Source organism: Vulpes lagopus, chromosome 21 (genome assembly GCF_018345385.1).
Source record: "Vulpes lagopus strain Blue_001 chromosome 21, ASM1834538v1, whole genome shotgun sequence".
NCBI lineage: Eukaryota > Metazoa > Chordata > Mammalia > Carnivora > Canidae > Vulpes > Vulpes lagopus.
This window is the reverse complement of record NC_054844.1, coordinates 15,556,329-15,571,344: the sequence shown is the minus strand read 5'-3', so window position 1 is coordinate 15,571,344 and position 15,016 is coordinate 15,556,329. Positions and strand designations below refer to the sequence as shown.

Sequence of the window (15,016 nt, the reverse complement as noted above, 5' to 3'; positions counted from 1 at the left end):
CAAACTTTATTGACATCTGAAATTGTGGCATTATAAATGCTTATGAATTTTAGTTAGCAGTCATTTCATCTTCACTTGTAAATCAAAACATCATTAAGATCTAAAGCATTTCTGAATGTTTCAAAAATGGTAGTAAAAATAACTTTTCAGGATTGGTTGTTTCTTGTCCTTACCCTCTTTGCTCTTTTTTTTTTTTAGATGGGTATGGCTAAAGATGTGAACCCTGAATTAAAAATCTAAAGTTTTTCTATATTAAGAGAAGCAGAGGGATGTTATTTTGAGAATCTTGGATGATCACTTGAATCTCACTGAGAACTGGAAAATTCTGGGTAATAGGTTAATATCTTAAAGGTGACTAAGCCCCTCCTCCTTAGAAAATTCTGTAAAACTGAATGATGATTTTATAAGAAAAGGAAAGAACCATGTTCGTTTGTAAGGAAATTGCCTCACATACGTAGGACTGTATAACCTTAAAGAATAAAAGCACTGGGCTAGGCTCTGGAAAGAAAGATGAATAAAAACTAATTTCTCTCTTAGAGATACTCAGAGCTATGGGATAGATGAAACATCAAAGACTAACAGAAGAGTATCATCAATGATAATAAACAGATCTATACAGAGGGAAGAGAGGTCTGTCCATGTTGAAGTCTTAGAGAAGCATCAAAGGGCTGATGTGTCATGTTTTAAAAGAGAACTTCCCAGGACTGTTTGGAATGTAGGAATTATGTCTGGTGGGGGTTAGGGAAGATGAGGAAGCCAAGGAGCAGTGAGAAAAGGGTTCTCCAGACAGATGGAGCATCATGCAAGGCATGGAAGTGTGAAAGCATTTAATGTGTGCAGGAAATGAAAAGTAGGGGATCCCTGGGTGGTGCAGCGGTTTAGCGCCTGCCTTTGGCCCAGGGCGCGATCCTGGAGACCCGGGATCGAATCCCACATCGGGCTCCCGGTGCATGGAGCCTGCTTCTCCCTCTGCCTGTGTCTCTGCCTCTCTCTCTCTCTCTCTCTCTCTCTCTGTGACTATCATACATAAAAAAAAAAAAAAAGAAATGAAAAGTAGCTCAGAGTGCTCAGAGATTAGAGTTTGGAAGGGATATGGAAAGGGAGGGAATGGCATGAGGATCAGGAGGAGGTAAAATTGGAAAGGTAGGAAGTCAATGAATTAAAGTCAAAATGAACACAAATTCAAATTATCTAAAATACCATTGTTACTTAAAGCTAGTTGGTACTGGAATAAATCTGCCTTAACCAATATTTACTGACCACCCAGCTCAAGTGGTGGTACAATCTATGGTGGTATTTCAAAAGGTTCAAAAGAAACATAACTCATAGGCACTTACCTCAGCACTGCAGTCCAGATTGGGAGACTTGTTACCTATTCATGAGAATATCTGAAATACCAAAGTAAATGATACACCGATAAATAAGTGCTTTGGGAAAGATCAGAATGAGTTGGCATGGTCAGGGAATATTGATGGAAAGAATGGAAACTAAAGAATTTTTAAAATTTAGGGGCACCTGAGTGGCTCAGTGGTTGAGTGTCTAGCTTCGGCTCAGGTAGTTGATCCCAGGGTCCTGGGATCGAGTCCCACATCGGGGTCCCCATAAAGAGCCTACTTCTCTCTCTGCCTATGTCTCTGCCTCTCTCTCTGTGTCTCTCATGAATAAATAAATTAAAAACCTTTTTAAAAAAAGAATTTTTATAATTTAAACAGATGGAAAAAAGGGAGAAATAGTTCTGGTTAAGGAATGGCTTAAACAAAGGTGAAAGAACTTTCATTAACAAGTAATAATGACAACAGAATTCTTATATAGTGCTGATTGTACACCAGACCCTGTTCTGTCTTACATCTGCTCACTTAGTACTCAATATAATGAGGTACTATTATTAGCTTCATTTTACAGATGAAGTCACTGAAGTACAGAAAATTTAAGTAACTTGCCCCAGAGAACACAGGCAGAAAATGCCTTAGTCTCTGGACTAAGAGCTGATAGGAGGGCCCTGGACTCTTTGAAGAGGGGTATTTTATTTCCTGACTGGGCAGATATAAATGGAAATAGATATGGTGAAGTTAAGCAAGGTAGACTTTGAATAATTTACAGCAGGGTTCGGGATGTGGGTAGTATAAGTTGGTGCAGAATAAGTGATTAGGAATGAAGTATGTAATGAAAGCTGGACTGTCTTTGGGAGAAGCGAGTAAATGTGTTCACAGTTTATAGGGGTGGGATGTTAGATATATAATCAGTACCTCTTACTGAAAACAAAGTACAGTATCAAAATCTTCATCTCTAGTAACTGAGGATGCTAAATAGAAAATAGAGACATTTGGAATATGGACTCGATCTCTTCCACTCCACCCCCCCCCTCCATTTTTTAAAGTATTGTAGAACTAATTATAATTGATAGCCACTGACCTCAGGGATATAAGATGACTAAGTTAACATTTTCATTCTTAGAAAGGATGTGAACAGGAGGTTACAAATGGAGGCTTCTTTGCAGAGGCTTTGGATAACCTGCTTAAAACCACTGTAAGCCCCATATTTTATAAAGATGATTCATTAATTTTATTTATTTTCTATACTTCTCAAGTTTCTAAGACTGTATGAGTCCAATTAGAATCACTCCAAAATATCTGGAAATTATATCTATTATTAACTCCAAAACATCAAGATTAAATGACAGTAATCCGATTGGGCATCTTTTTATTACTTTACATGCTTTTTTTTTTTTTTAATGAAGGCAAAATTAATTGAACTAACTACACCACAAGCAATTAGAATTAGATTCCAAGGAAGATTATTTTCAGGAATTTTAGCCTGTACTATTAACATATTTACAGTATCCTCTGGCCATCCCATCACTGCTTTTTTTTTTTTTTTTTTTTTTAGATTTTATTCATCCATTCATGAAATATGGCTGGGGGGGTGGTGGGCAGAGACACAGGCAGAGAGAGGAGCAGGCTCCATGCAGGGAGCCTGATATGGGACTCTATCCTGGGTTTCCAGGATCATGCCCCAGGCCAAAGGCAGGCGCTAAACTGCTAAGCCACCCGGGCTGCCCCATCAGTGCTTCTATAGTATTTTTTTCTGCCAATGTTAAATCTCATAAGAAGCTCATAACACTGAAAATTAGCCTTTCTCACAAAGTCAGTTATAGATTATCTTGTTAAGCATCTAACATCTGCATTGCTATTTCTCATGTTTATATACAGAACCTTTTAGAGGAGTATACCAATCCAAGGGCGCCTGGATGGCCCAGTTGGTTAATTCTTGATTTTGGCTCAGGTCCTGATCTCAAGGTCATGAGATTAAGCCCTACAATGGGCTCTGTGCTTAGCTCAGAGTCTGCTTGGGTTTCTCTCTCCCTCTCCCTTTGCCTCTCCCCCTGCACTCTCTTTCTCTCTCTCTCTCTTTCAAATCAATAAATAAATCTTTTTTAAAAAGAGTGTATCAATCCTAATCACAAAGCAGTTACGATCTGCTTTAACCATAGTTTTCAAAACTGTTTTAAGGTATGTGTGTAAGTGTGACATTTCTCACTCATGGTCTGTTTTGTCTTGACCTTTCGATATGAATTGAAATGCACATAAAATGTACTTTGTCGGGATCCCTGAGTGGCGCAGCGGTTTAGCGCCTGCCTTGGCCCAGGGCGCGATCCTGGAGACCCAGGATCGAATCCCACATAGGGCTCCCGGTGCATGGAGCCTGCTTCTCCCTCTGCCTATGTCTCTGCCTCTCTCTCTCTCTCTCTCTCTCTCTCTCTGTGTGTGTGACTATCATAAATAAATAAAAATTAAAAAAAATGTACTTTGTCCAGTTGACAACATTAGCAACAAAATATTTTAGGTAGGAATATTTTAGATGAATCCAAACTTCTCATTGATGAATTACCAACCTCTCATTGAATGATAGGCAGACATTTTTTAAAGTTATTCAAAGGAATCCTAGCAATACAAAAAAAAAAAACCTGTATTAACTTCATAGCCTTATGCTTTACTGCCTTCACGTAAAGCATGGGTCTTGAGGCCAAAGAGACCAGAGTCCCTTTCCTTCCTCTATCATACACATTCTAGCTATGGAGCCTTGGCAGATTTTTTTTTAACTCTGGGAGGAAGCCTTAGGTTTTTCATCTGAAAAAGGCAATAATAATAATATTTACTTTCTCAGTTGAACATAAGGAATAAAAGTGATCATGCATATACATGCTTAGCATTAGCACATGGTAAGTACTGTGCAAAAGGTGGCTATTTTATTTATCCATACTCCAAACATTGAGGTAAGGCTTCACATGCTTCATTTCTACTTTTTACCACACACTTAGAAAAGTCACTTACATTAAAGATAAGAAAAAATGAAGTTTCATCTTCAATATCTTAAGTGGAAGGTTGGGATTTGAACTCTATTCACTGCAATATACCTCTCAGCCTCTCATATACTTCTTATTTTAACATCCCTACAATCCAGTGATGTAGCTGTTTTATCTTACCCACACAGAGTTGACTCAGAGAAAGTATAAAATGTACCCTATAACTTGCATTGGGTAGCATCAGGGCACAAGATTTGGTCCCCAGGCTCTTGGTTCAATACTTTTCTTATGATAATTACCCTGAATATATTAATCTGCAAACAAAAATTATCTAAACTCCAAGACTTCTGAAAGTAAGAATGATGTAACTTCACATGACAAGAAAATAAAATTTTATTTGGGGTACTTGGCTGGCTCAGTTGGTAGAACATGTGACTCTTTATCTCTGGGTAGTGAGTTCAAGCCCTAAATAGAGCATACTTAAAAAAAAAAAATGAGGATTTTTTTTTTATTGTGAATAGAATTTGGGGGCTTGTTAGAAAATTAAAGCAAAATTTTAGACAATATGGAGTTGAATGAGTAGTTCCAATTCAGTTGATTTTTAGAAATAAAAAAATTAGTAATATTAGCTAGAACACAAGAGTATTTGTTGAATTTATTTATTTTTATGTGCTATTTTATCATTAGCTTTATGGTTCAAATTAATTTCAACAGTAATAGAAATTGAAAGTTTTGAAGAGTAATGAGATATATACTACATGCTATTTTATGGAATTTCACATAAAAATATATATATCTAATTTGGCTAGTCTGTCAACAGAAGAAATATTACCTTTTTTCATCATATCTTAATGATCAGGATAATCTACAAAAACTGGTTTACTCACACACCACTTTTTAAGCACAATATTTAAAGCTTATAGTTAGCAACTAATAAAAAGAAGATATACTTAAGGTTCAAACTTGAATGTTCATTCTATCCAATAGCCCTGACCACAAACTCCAGGACTTCAAGATCAACGCTTACTTTGTACTTTCAATCCAACATCATCAGCAGGCAGTAATCCTGGGGAAAAAAAAGTAAATTCCACAAATAAACAGACCAATCTTCCTTTAAGAGGAAAGCTAATTCTTTTCAATCTACTTTTTTTATTACACTATTTTCCCCTCTATCTACTTAGCTAGAATAAGGATAAATTTCCAAAGCTACCCAGTTGGAAAATAAATAGGTTCACTGTTTGTCTAGCATTCCAATCTTTGCAAATGTAAATCAGTCCAACTGCTCCTCATTTAAACCTTCAACTTCACAAAACATTAAAGGGTTGCTTTCACTACACAATTTAATCTATCCACTAAGATTTCTGCTTGAACATCATTCGAAATTGACTATCTGATAAAGAGAGACCACTATCAAAGTTCAGTGAGGTCAACTTGTATAATTACAAGTAGTTTTACTGGGTCAACTCTACTAGACACTGCTGTTTGAAGGTTAAATTGTTACAATTAAAAATATATACAGATCTCCCCAGAGTTACTTTATTGTTAAATGTACTGGAAACAGCACGAGCATTTATTTCTGACCTTAATTGTGTCCAAAGTGTCACCGCTGGGAAATTATACAAAAAGAGCACTTATTAAAAACATTACAATCTTGCACATTAAACAATGCTTTATAGAATAAAATACATAATTAGCTACTGGAAACTAGTTTATTTATCACATCAATATTAAGAAGTTCATTCAGGTTATTCCCTTTGGTTTAATTGGAAGTGCGCTAAAAAATGACATTTAATATTTCATAGTTGGTGAACTTGCCACAAACAAAGGAATATGGCCAAGCATCAGAGTCTGATGCTAAAACAACTTTTCCTTCAGAACAATCACTTCCAGATTACTAGAATTTAATCACATTTTAATAACAGAGAGTAAAAGGAAGCTTTAAATGGGAAGCTTTAAAATGGGCCACTTTGTAATTGTTTGATACATTTTAATGCCTTTTACTTTTTTTTTAATAAAGTGAATAAATGGCCAATGGGAAACCTTCCGGAATCACTGCAATGAAATATTATTAACATTCTTTCTTTTATTTTAATGACTGTAAATATAGATCAATTATTCTTTTTTTTTTCTTTCCAAAGTTGTGATAAACATCACCTCTGCTGCTCGAGGTGTTCTTCTCGATTTTCCTGTGCTGTTTATATATAAATGTAGGATTTCAAATTTTGTGTGCAATGTTTCATTTAACGACCTACATGGTTTAATTTAAACAATAAAGGTAACTTTCTAAATTAAGCTTTCAAACTCAGGGAATTACCATGTGACATTATTTCGAGGAAAATAAATCTTCAAATCTGTAGATTGGAGTGAAATGAACTTAACACATTTTATTTTTTAAAATATTTCAGATTTTGTGTTGGAGACAAATTTTTCCTAAAGAATAACATGATCCTCTGCCAGACGGACTACGAAGAAGGTTTAATGAAAGAAGGTTATGCACCCCAGGTCCGCTGATGTATCAACATCACCCCATTAAGAATACAAAGCACTACATTCTTTTATCTTTTTTGCTCCACATGTATATAAGAATTGACACAGGAACCGACTGAATAGCGTAGATATAGGAAAGCAGGATGGTTATATGGAATAAAAGGCGGACTGCATCTGTATGTAGTGAAATTGCCCCAGTTCAGAGTTGAATGTTTATTATTAAAAAAAAAAAGTAATGTACATATTGCTGGATTTTTTTGCTTGCTATTCGTTTTTGTGTCACTTGGCATGAGATGTTTATTTTCGACTATTGTATATAATGTATTGTAATATTTGAAGCACAAATGTAATACAGTTTTATTGTGTTACCATTTGTGTTCTGTTTGCTTCTTTGTATTGTTGCATTTAGTACAATCAGTGTTTAAACTTACTGTATATTTATGCTTTCTGTATCTACCAGCTATTTTAAATGAGCTGTAACTTTCTAGTAAAGAATTGAAGAGCAAATCTCACTAATGATACACATATAGATAAAGCAAGTCTATCAACATTAAAATACTAAAAAAAAAAAAAAATGAAGACACACACAAAGCATTTTAGCAACATCCACTATTATTGCCACTATGATTTAGAGTCTATCAGTGTTCTCATTATAACCCCCGATTTTCAGGGGGTTAAAGATCAGCTTTAAAAAAATGCATACAAATTTCATCTTAAAGCACTTTCATTTTATACCAACGTGAAAAGTGCCATTTTTAGAATAACTTTAAAGCTTAGCAGTTATCCTTTTAATATCCTTTGTGTGTGTGTGTGTGTGCTCTTTACCTACACAATGGCTTTGTTTTATTTGTTTGTTTTTTTTTTCAGCCATTTACCCCTTATGTAAACTAGTGCCTTTGGGTATCATGTAAAATTTTTCCAAAGGGTTACTTTAGACAAATGTTACCACAATTATGAGATAATTTTAAAACGATAAACTTCTTGTACAAATTTTGCCCAGATTTCTCCCTAAGAGCTAAGGGTTTAATAACTTTATGGCTTGATAAATTTCTGGCACTGAAAGGATTTGAGTGCAAATCTACTGAAACTATGATAATGCACACTGAAGCTATGATGATATTTGAGTAGTGAGCTTACTTTTAATCAGAGCAACATAGTTCTCACAGAATCTTCTAGAAGAAAAGAAACAAAGGGATTGTCAAAGAGCTGAGAACTGGTGATTATATATTTTTCTGTATTTACCTGACACTTATTTTAATGTTCAAAAGTGAAGACTTTAAAAGTTTGACGTGTCTTACTCTTACTGCCTTCTTTAAGTAGTTACCATCTCAGAATATATCACACTTAAGGCTGAAATCTGTCATTCCATTTTTTCAAGGGTGAAAAATTATTCCCTTACCAACATGATAGATGAAAAAGAAGAAAGTCTTCTAGAAACAAATTATGGAGACTGTTATTTCAATTACAATTAAGGAAATAAAAGTAAGACTATGATCCCTTCTTCTTCTGGGTTGCTCACACTTTGCTTCTTTGCTTCTGCTCCCTCTAATAGAACTACTTTTCAACAAATCTAATTCGACACAGGCACAGTGAAGCATATTTTTGCTAGAGCAAATTTAGTGCTGTGAGATTTCTTTTTTTATTTTTTGTTTTTTTTTTGTTTGTTTTTGGATCACTTGTATAGGAAACAATAATATTCCCTGTGTTACTTGCATACATATTTTGTCCTGCCAATATATGCATTGCAGATGAAAATTAAATATGATACCTGAATTCTTGGTTTGGGGCCAAAATATTAAACAAAATAATGCTGGTGTGGATTTGAGTTGTTTTAAAACAAAGCTTTATTATGGACATGCATGTGAATCTGGATGTTGCTTCTCATTTTTACGAAATGGTTCTGTGAAAAGTGAATGATATGTATTTTTACAAATACTTCACGGTTAAGAATGTTCAAGTCACATGTCCCCCAGATTTGAGACATACCGAAGAGAAGAATTTCAAAAATAGCTATTTGGGGCCCATAAAATAATTATTATTTTAGCCTTAGAGTCTTACATTTGTTTCATGATAAGACTTGCATAGCCAAAAACAAAACCAAAACCAAACAAAAGGTGGGGGGATAGGGTGTGGGTGGGGGATAGGTGAAAAGTGGTTTTCTTAAGCAGCCCTTTGAGTCCCCATTAGGAGGTGTCTGAAATTATCGTGGATGTGAAATTGTAATTGCCAGTATCTTTCTCAAATGATCTTTGTTAGATTTAAATGGTTTGCATATGTTTATCAATATGTTAAAATACTTGTAAATTGGTAACAAACTTCTCTTAGCTTCTGGAAGCTGTTCAATTAGCATTGCTGCCCAAAAACCAAACAAGTTTTTATTGCCTTTTCTTTTCCCAAATCCTTAGGGAATTAATTCTTATGCTTTTTACTCCAAACAAAATTACTCACCTGGATTGAAGATTAAGGCCTTAATCTCTTGAGATTATCTCTAATCTCCATGAAATTGTGCAACCAGAGAGAAATGGGTTATTTTATAGCTAATTGCCCATAAATAGTAGCATTTTTGACCTGAAGTACTAAGCTAATTGTCTTGACTACGCAAAGTCCCCGAATTGTTGTCAACTTTCCCCTTTGTGTTGTGTAGCCCTGACGCCACCTAGCTTGTTGCCCGATGCCTCCAGTAGGACACCTCTAAAGGAGCTTTGATTTCTCAAGCAGTGAAAGCTCCCTTCCTAACATGCATCTCAGAGAGGCTGCCTACGATGAGGGACCAGGCACCTCCACTCCTCTAGAGTGCTGGCTGAGTTTAAAAGCTGACCAGTGTTTGTAATTTCACTTTCATCTTGCTTAATAAATATCTGCTGGATTCTTTCATTCATTCATTTTTTTATATTTGGATTTATGTTTTTAATAAAAGGGTATTTACTCTTTGATTGCGCTTAATTGGCAAAATCTAAGATGATATCTAGAAAGTGTACATTGAGTCCTCTTGAAAAAAGGATAAAAATGTGTAAGGACATTTACTTTGAAAAGATAAATCATAACAAGCATAGGCAGAGTACCTCAAATACTTTCTCCAAATGTTACTTTTAGGATCTCTGAGCTAGGTAGTTTATTGTTACTTACTTTTGTGGGGAAAATAAAACTGTCAAAAATGAAGGTAGCAATCGCTGGGTGTAATCTTGTACATTTACACAAATTTCAAGTGATCTTCCTGAAAGCAACTGTGTTGCTGTCATCAGACAAAATTTCAAATTTCCTATTTTCTGTATAATGAATTAAAACAAAACTTCAACTAAATCCTACATTTTCAGGGAAGAGATGTTGTGCCTAAAATGAAACAGGGTGCTGAAAATTATATCTGTGGTAAAACATACCATGCACAAGTGGTTTCCTTTTAACTATCACTTAAAGCAAGCTACTCTCACCAGACACTTAAACAATTTCATAGAAATGATATAGGCCAAACATGTTTAGTGTTCACTTCAGCAAGTTGCAAAAACAATCTGCATGTTCATTGTAATAGGCCATTAGCGTAGAATACAATTTTAGCAAGTCTTTTGATTACTACTGTTTCTTAAAAACACCATTATAGATATTTCTTAAGTGTGATTTTAATGCGAGTTAAGGTAATAGAGAGCAAAATGTTAATATGGGCATTATTTCAGTTGACATTAATTGAGTACCTACTATGTGACAGGCCTTGCCCTGAGCATTCAGATAGCCCCCTATTGGGCTGAGTTAGGTCCTCCATATGCCAGAAAATTTATTGTATCTTTGCGCTGGTTTATACTCATCTCCAACCTACAAATAATGAGCACACAGAAGCGATACCATTGTCTACCTATTCAGCATGTCACTGGTATGAAGGTCCCAGAAAATATCTCAAGTAATCAATGTGTTCAGAGAATTATCTCACACAAATTACTCATTAACTCAATAGCACATAATAAAAAAGAACATCAATTAATTAATGAGTCACCCTCAGATCACTATGATTACAACAGAGCTCTGTTGAAACAGCGGTTATAAATGGAGCTGCCTCTCTTTATTCATTGTTTGCAATTGGCCCATTATTTGGCTGAAACCAGTGTCATATTTAACACATGCCTGTAGGTAATTGTGTGATTAGTATCATAAATGAAAAATTCAGAAAGTGTAGTGCTTAGAAGACCTTATAAATGGTCAGAAAAATAAAGACAACTCTCATTTATACTTTGGCTTCCTTTGAGGCCAAGCTGTTAGAAGGATGTTATCTATCTAAAAGATACACTTTTACATTTAAAAGACTTTCATGCTATAAGCTTTAGCTGCTAAAACAGAAGTAAAATTTACAATACTGTAGAATACACATAAATTAATTTCAGTAACTTTTTACAAGGACTAAAATATGTGTGCCCAGTTTTGTAAAAGTGTTGGTACCCCAAAAGAACAGTTTTGCTTTTGGAGGGCCTGGCTTGGGAGGCTGTGTGGAAATTGACAACAGTAGGGTAAGAGAGTTAAAAAAAAAAAAAGCCAAATATTATATACAAAGTCACCAACTAAAGTTTCCCAACTATCTTGGTAAAAGCCATTCCAATAAGCTTATAGAATAATTATAACAGTTCCCTTAGGTAAGTAAGAAACATCTGTTGGTAACACATAGCAGGTGTTAACAATTACACATACTGAAATTTTTAAAAACGTTTTTAATTAAAAGAATTCTGTTTTCTGAAAAGAAGAATATGTTAAATTCAAAGATACTCCTGTTTTGAGCGTGCAGACCACGTAATGCGCAAAATTGTAAAGCCCAAATCATCTTGGATCAACTAGGTTTCGTGTTTGGTTCAGATCATTGCAATCAAAAGTGAATTGGAATTCACTGCACTTTTTACACAATTTGTATTCTGGGCTGAGAAGCTGAATACTCATGAAATTGGTATAGCAGAGCTGATTACAGAATATTTTGGCTGTATGGGCAAGGTGGTTGCCATTAACTTACCAAATTTAGTGGACACAGTACAAATGAGAACAAGAAACATTCAGGAAAATAGATTATTCAAATCTTTTTCTAACCCTACTTCTGCAGAAGACTTTAAATCACCTAAAACAGTCCATTTGTAACATGTAACTTTATCATATGGCCCATCTTCAATAGCTTTTAATAACAGCTGATGTTCACTGAACACTTACCATGTATCAGGCGGTTTTCCATGCACAAGTAATTTCCACAACACCTCCTGTAACATAGATACTATTACCCCTATTTTACAGATTTTAAATAAAAGCAGAGAGACGTTGCTTAACTTGTCCAAGGTCTTAGCTTGTAAATAGATTTAAACACAGGTTTTCTGGCTTTTGGACTTAACCACTGTACTATATAATCTTTTACAGCATTGTTGTCATCATCATCATCACCACCACCACCATTTTTATTGTTTTCTAGCCAAGAGTTGGAAGTTATCTGTGCTTGGTTGAAAATCACAAGTATTTCAGAGTTAATGTCATCATTAAAAATGAAAATTGGGAATGAGAATGATCATATCTTCCTAGATGCATCTGCTTGATAGCTCTTTCTTTCTACTACACCATGAAGGAATATATCTGAGCCACAAAACTAGGATAGCTTGAATAGGGGATCCCTAGTATAGGAGGATCTGGCACAGGAGGTAGTCAACATAGACTTGAGAGTTAGAATACAAAGCTGCAATTTTCTAAATCAGGATAAACATGCCACGAGGAGATGAGGCTTGAGTCTCCAAGTCAAGATAATATAAATCAATATGTTATGTGTCTTTGATATTTTCTAATTTGCTTCCATAAGATGATATGGAAACAAAAGTCAGGATAGCAATATGTGTCAAGCTATGTGTTCCCTGGTCTAAAATACTCAAGCTATGAGTGGCTTTAGGTCAGCTGTCAAATAGTTTAGGAACTCTCTAGTCTCAGAATTTTGATGGCAAGCCAGGCTAAAGCAATGGTGGGCAAATCAGTCATCCTTAACATAGACCAGAGCAAAATGCGACGATTTACAACCTCAGATTACCACAGGAAAATTTCCAAGATGTTCTTCCTTCCACTACATCAACTGCTTGCCGCCATCACCACAGCATCACTTCCAGATATTGGGGTCCTTGTGAGCCTAAATCATTCCAGACGAAGTCTTCTTCAAGGGAATTTTCACCCCACAAGAGTGTTCCTGTATTTTTCAGTATATAATTAGTACTTAAACTGAAGTGCTTAGAGTGGTGATAGCCACAGAGGAACATGGTTAAATGCATCACATAAACAATGTGCTTGTCTTCAATCTAGAAGGCACAGTGGAAGCCCCAGGAATTTTTAGTTGCATGATAGCTTAGGTTAATTACAATATGACTTGCTAAAATATCAGTAAGAACATCAAGTTTTTCCCAGCCCACATTTGGTGGGGCTGCTATGTTTTCGGAAAGTTAATCTTGACCTGGAACACCTATGTTCTTCTTAGAGTATACTCCATTTACTGTGAATAGTAGCAAGGACTAGAAGACACAAAAACCACATCTGAGGTGGAAATTGGTACATGAGAGAAAATATGAGAGAAAAATTACATATGGAAGAAAATATAGGAGAAAAGGTTGCCTAGAAAGAGCCAGTTAACTTCATAAAAAAAAAAATCATTTAGCATCTACTATGTGCATGGCAGCACACTGGGCATTTCTAAATTTTTTCTGCCTGAGAGATTTTGGGTGCGTGAAAAATTTGCTCACTGCTATTTATACTTTGTTTAATGCCCAATTTATTAAACATACAACTCTAACAAATGCAATTTCTCTAAACATTTGTACACCATTTAAACAGCTAATAAACCAAAACTTGTAAATTTAATAAATCCGATCCAACCATTTAAATCTTGACCTGGAACACCTATGTTCTTCTTAGAGTATACTCCATTTACTGTGAATAGTAGCAAGGACTAGAAGACACAAAAACCACATCTGAGGTGGAAATTGGTACGTGAGAGAAAATATGAGAGAAAAATTACATATGGAAGAAAATATAGGAGAAAAGGTTGCCTAGAAAGAGCCAGTTAACTTCATAAAAAAAATCATTTAGCATCTACTATGTGCATGGCAGCACACTGGGCATTTCTAAATTTTTTCTGCCTGAGAGATTTTGGGTGTGTGAAAAATTTGCTCACTGCTATTTATACTTTGTTTAATGCCCAATTTATTAAACATACAACTCTAACAAATGCAATTTCTCTAAACATTTGTACACCATTTAAACAGCTAATAAACCAAAACTTGTAAATTTAATAAATCCGATCCAACCATTTAAACATTGATTAGAATCTTAGTCAAATTTTTCTAAACATTTCAATAAAATCCAATCTAATGAGCTTCAAGGATTTTAAAACCAGACAAATTCTCAAGTTGAGCCAAACATTTTTCTTAAAAAAAGTTTAAACCTAGAACAAAATTATTAAGATAATATTTCTAGATTTTATTTCATATCTTCCTGAGGTTACATTAATAGGAAGTAATTCCTCTTAAAAAAATAAGGATATTGTCTCAACTTGTTGAGGTTACAGGGTGTGTTGTTGACTATATGAACTTTGGATGGGACATGAAAATGAATAGCTCTGCTTTAAACAATTAAAACTTGAGCCAGGGATCCCTGGGTGGCGCAGCGGTTTAGCACCTGCCTTTGGCCCAGGGTGCAATCCTGGAGACTCGGGATCGAATCCCACGTCGGGCTCCCGGTGCATGGAGCCTGCTTCTCCCTCTGCCTGTGTCTCTGCCTCTCTCTCTGTGTGTGACTATCATAAATAAAAAAAATAAAAAGAAAAAAAAAGAAAATAAATAAAACTTGAGCCAGTTCTTATCAATTTGGCCAGAAATTTAATAATCATGTTTTTCTTGTTTTACATCAATAGAAATTTTTTAAGCCCAAGTCTTTCAAATAGATGACAATTTCACAGAACTCAATGCTTCTTCCCACATTGTGTGTTAGCATTATTGGAAACTTGTGTATATCATTTTATATTCCATTATAAACTATCAAATCATTTAGAGATTTTTATCTCCTAAGAAATAAGGAATTAAATCTATTCAGTCAGATTTCCTATTAGGACATTTGGCTAATCCTCTGTCTTGCATAAATTATTGGACCCTCTTTTGAACTGATTATAATGCATTACCACCTGTGTTGATTAGTACTTTGCATTTTTGGTATGGTTTGATTTACAATTTTCTACATTTAATCTTC

At 35.0% G+C, this 15,016-nt stretch overlaps 1 protein-coding gene across 4 annotated transcripts in view; it reads left to right on the top strand.

Annotated features, from left to right (window-relative positions):
- Positions 1–9,664, top strand: part of LMO3 (LIM domain only 3) — a 56,402-nt gene extending 46,738 nt beyond the window's left edge. For all 4 annotated transcript variants that reach the window (XM_041735398.1, XM_041735397.1, XM_041735396.1 and 1 more), the window contains one exon: positions 6,709–9,664. In XM_041735398.1, the coding sequence (XP_041591332.1) occupies positions 6,709–6,814 (106 nt within the window). In that variant the 3' untranslated portion in view covers positions 6,815–9,664. The remainder of the gene's footprint in view (positions 1–6,708) is intronic.
- Positions 9,665–15,016: the final 5,352 nt, after the last annotated feature.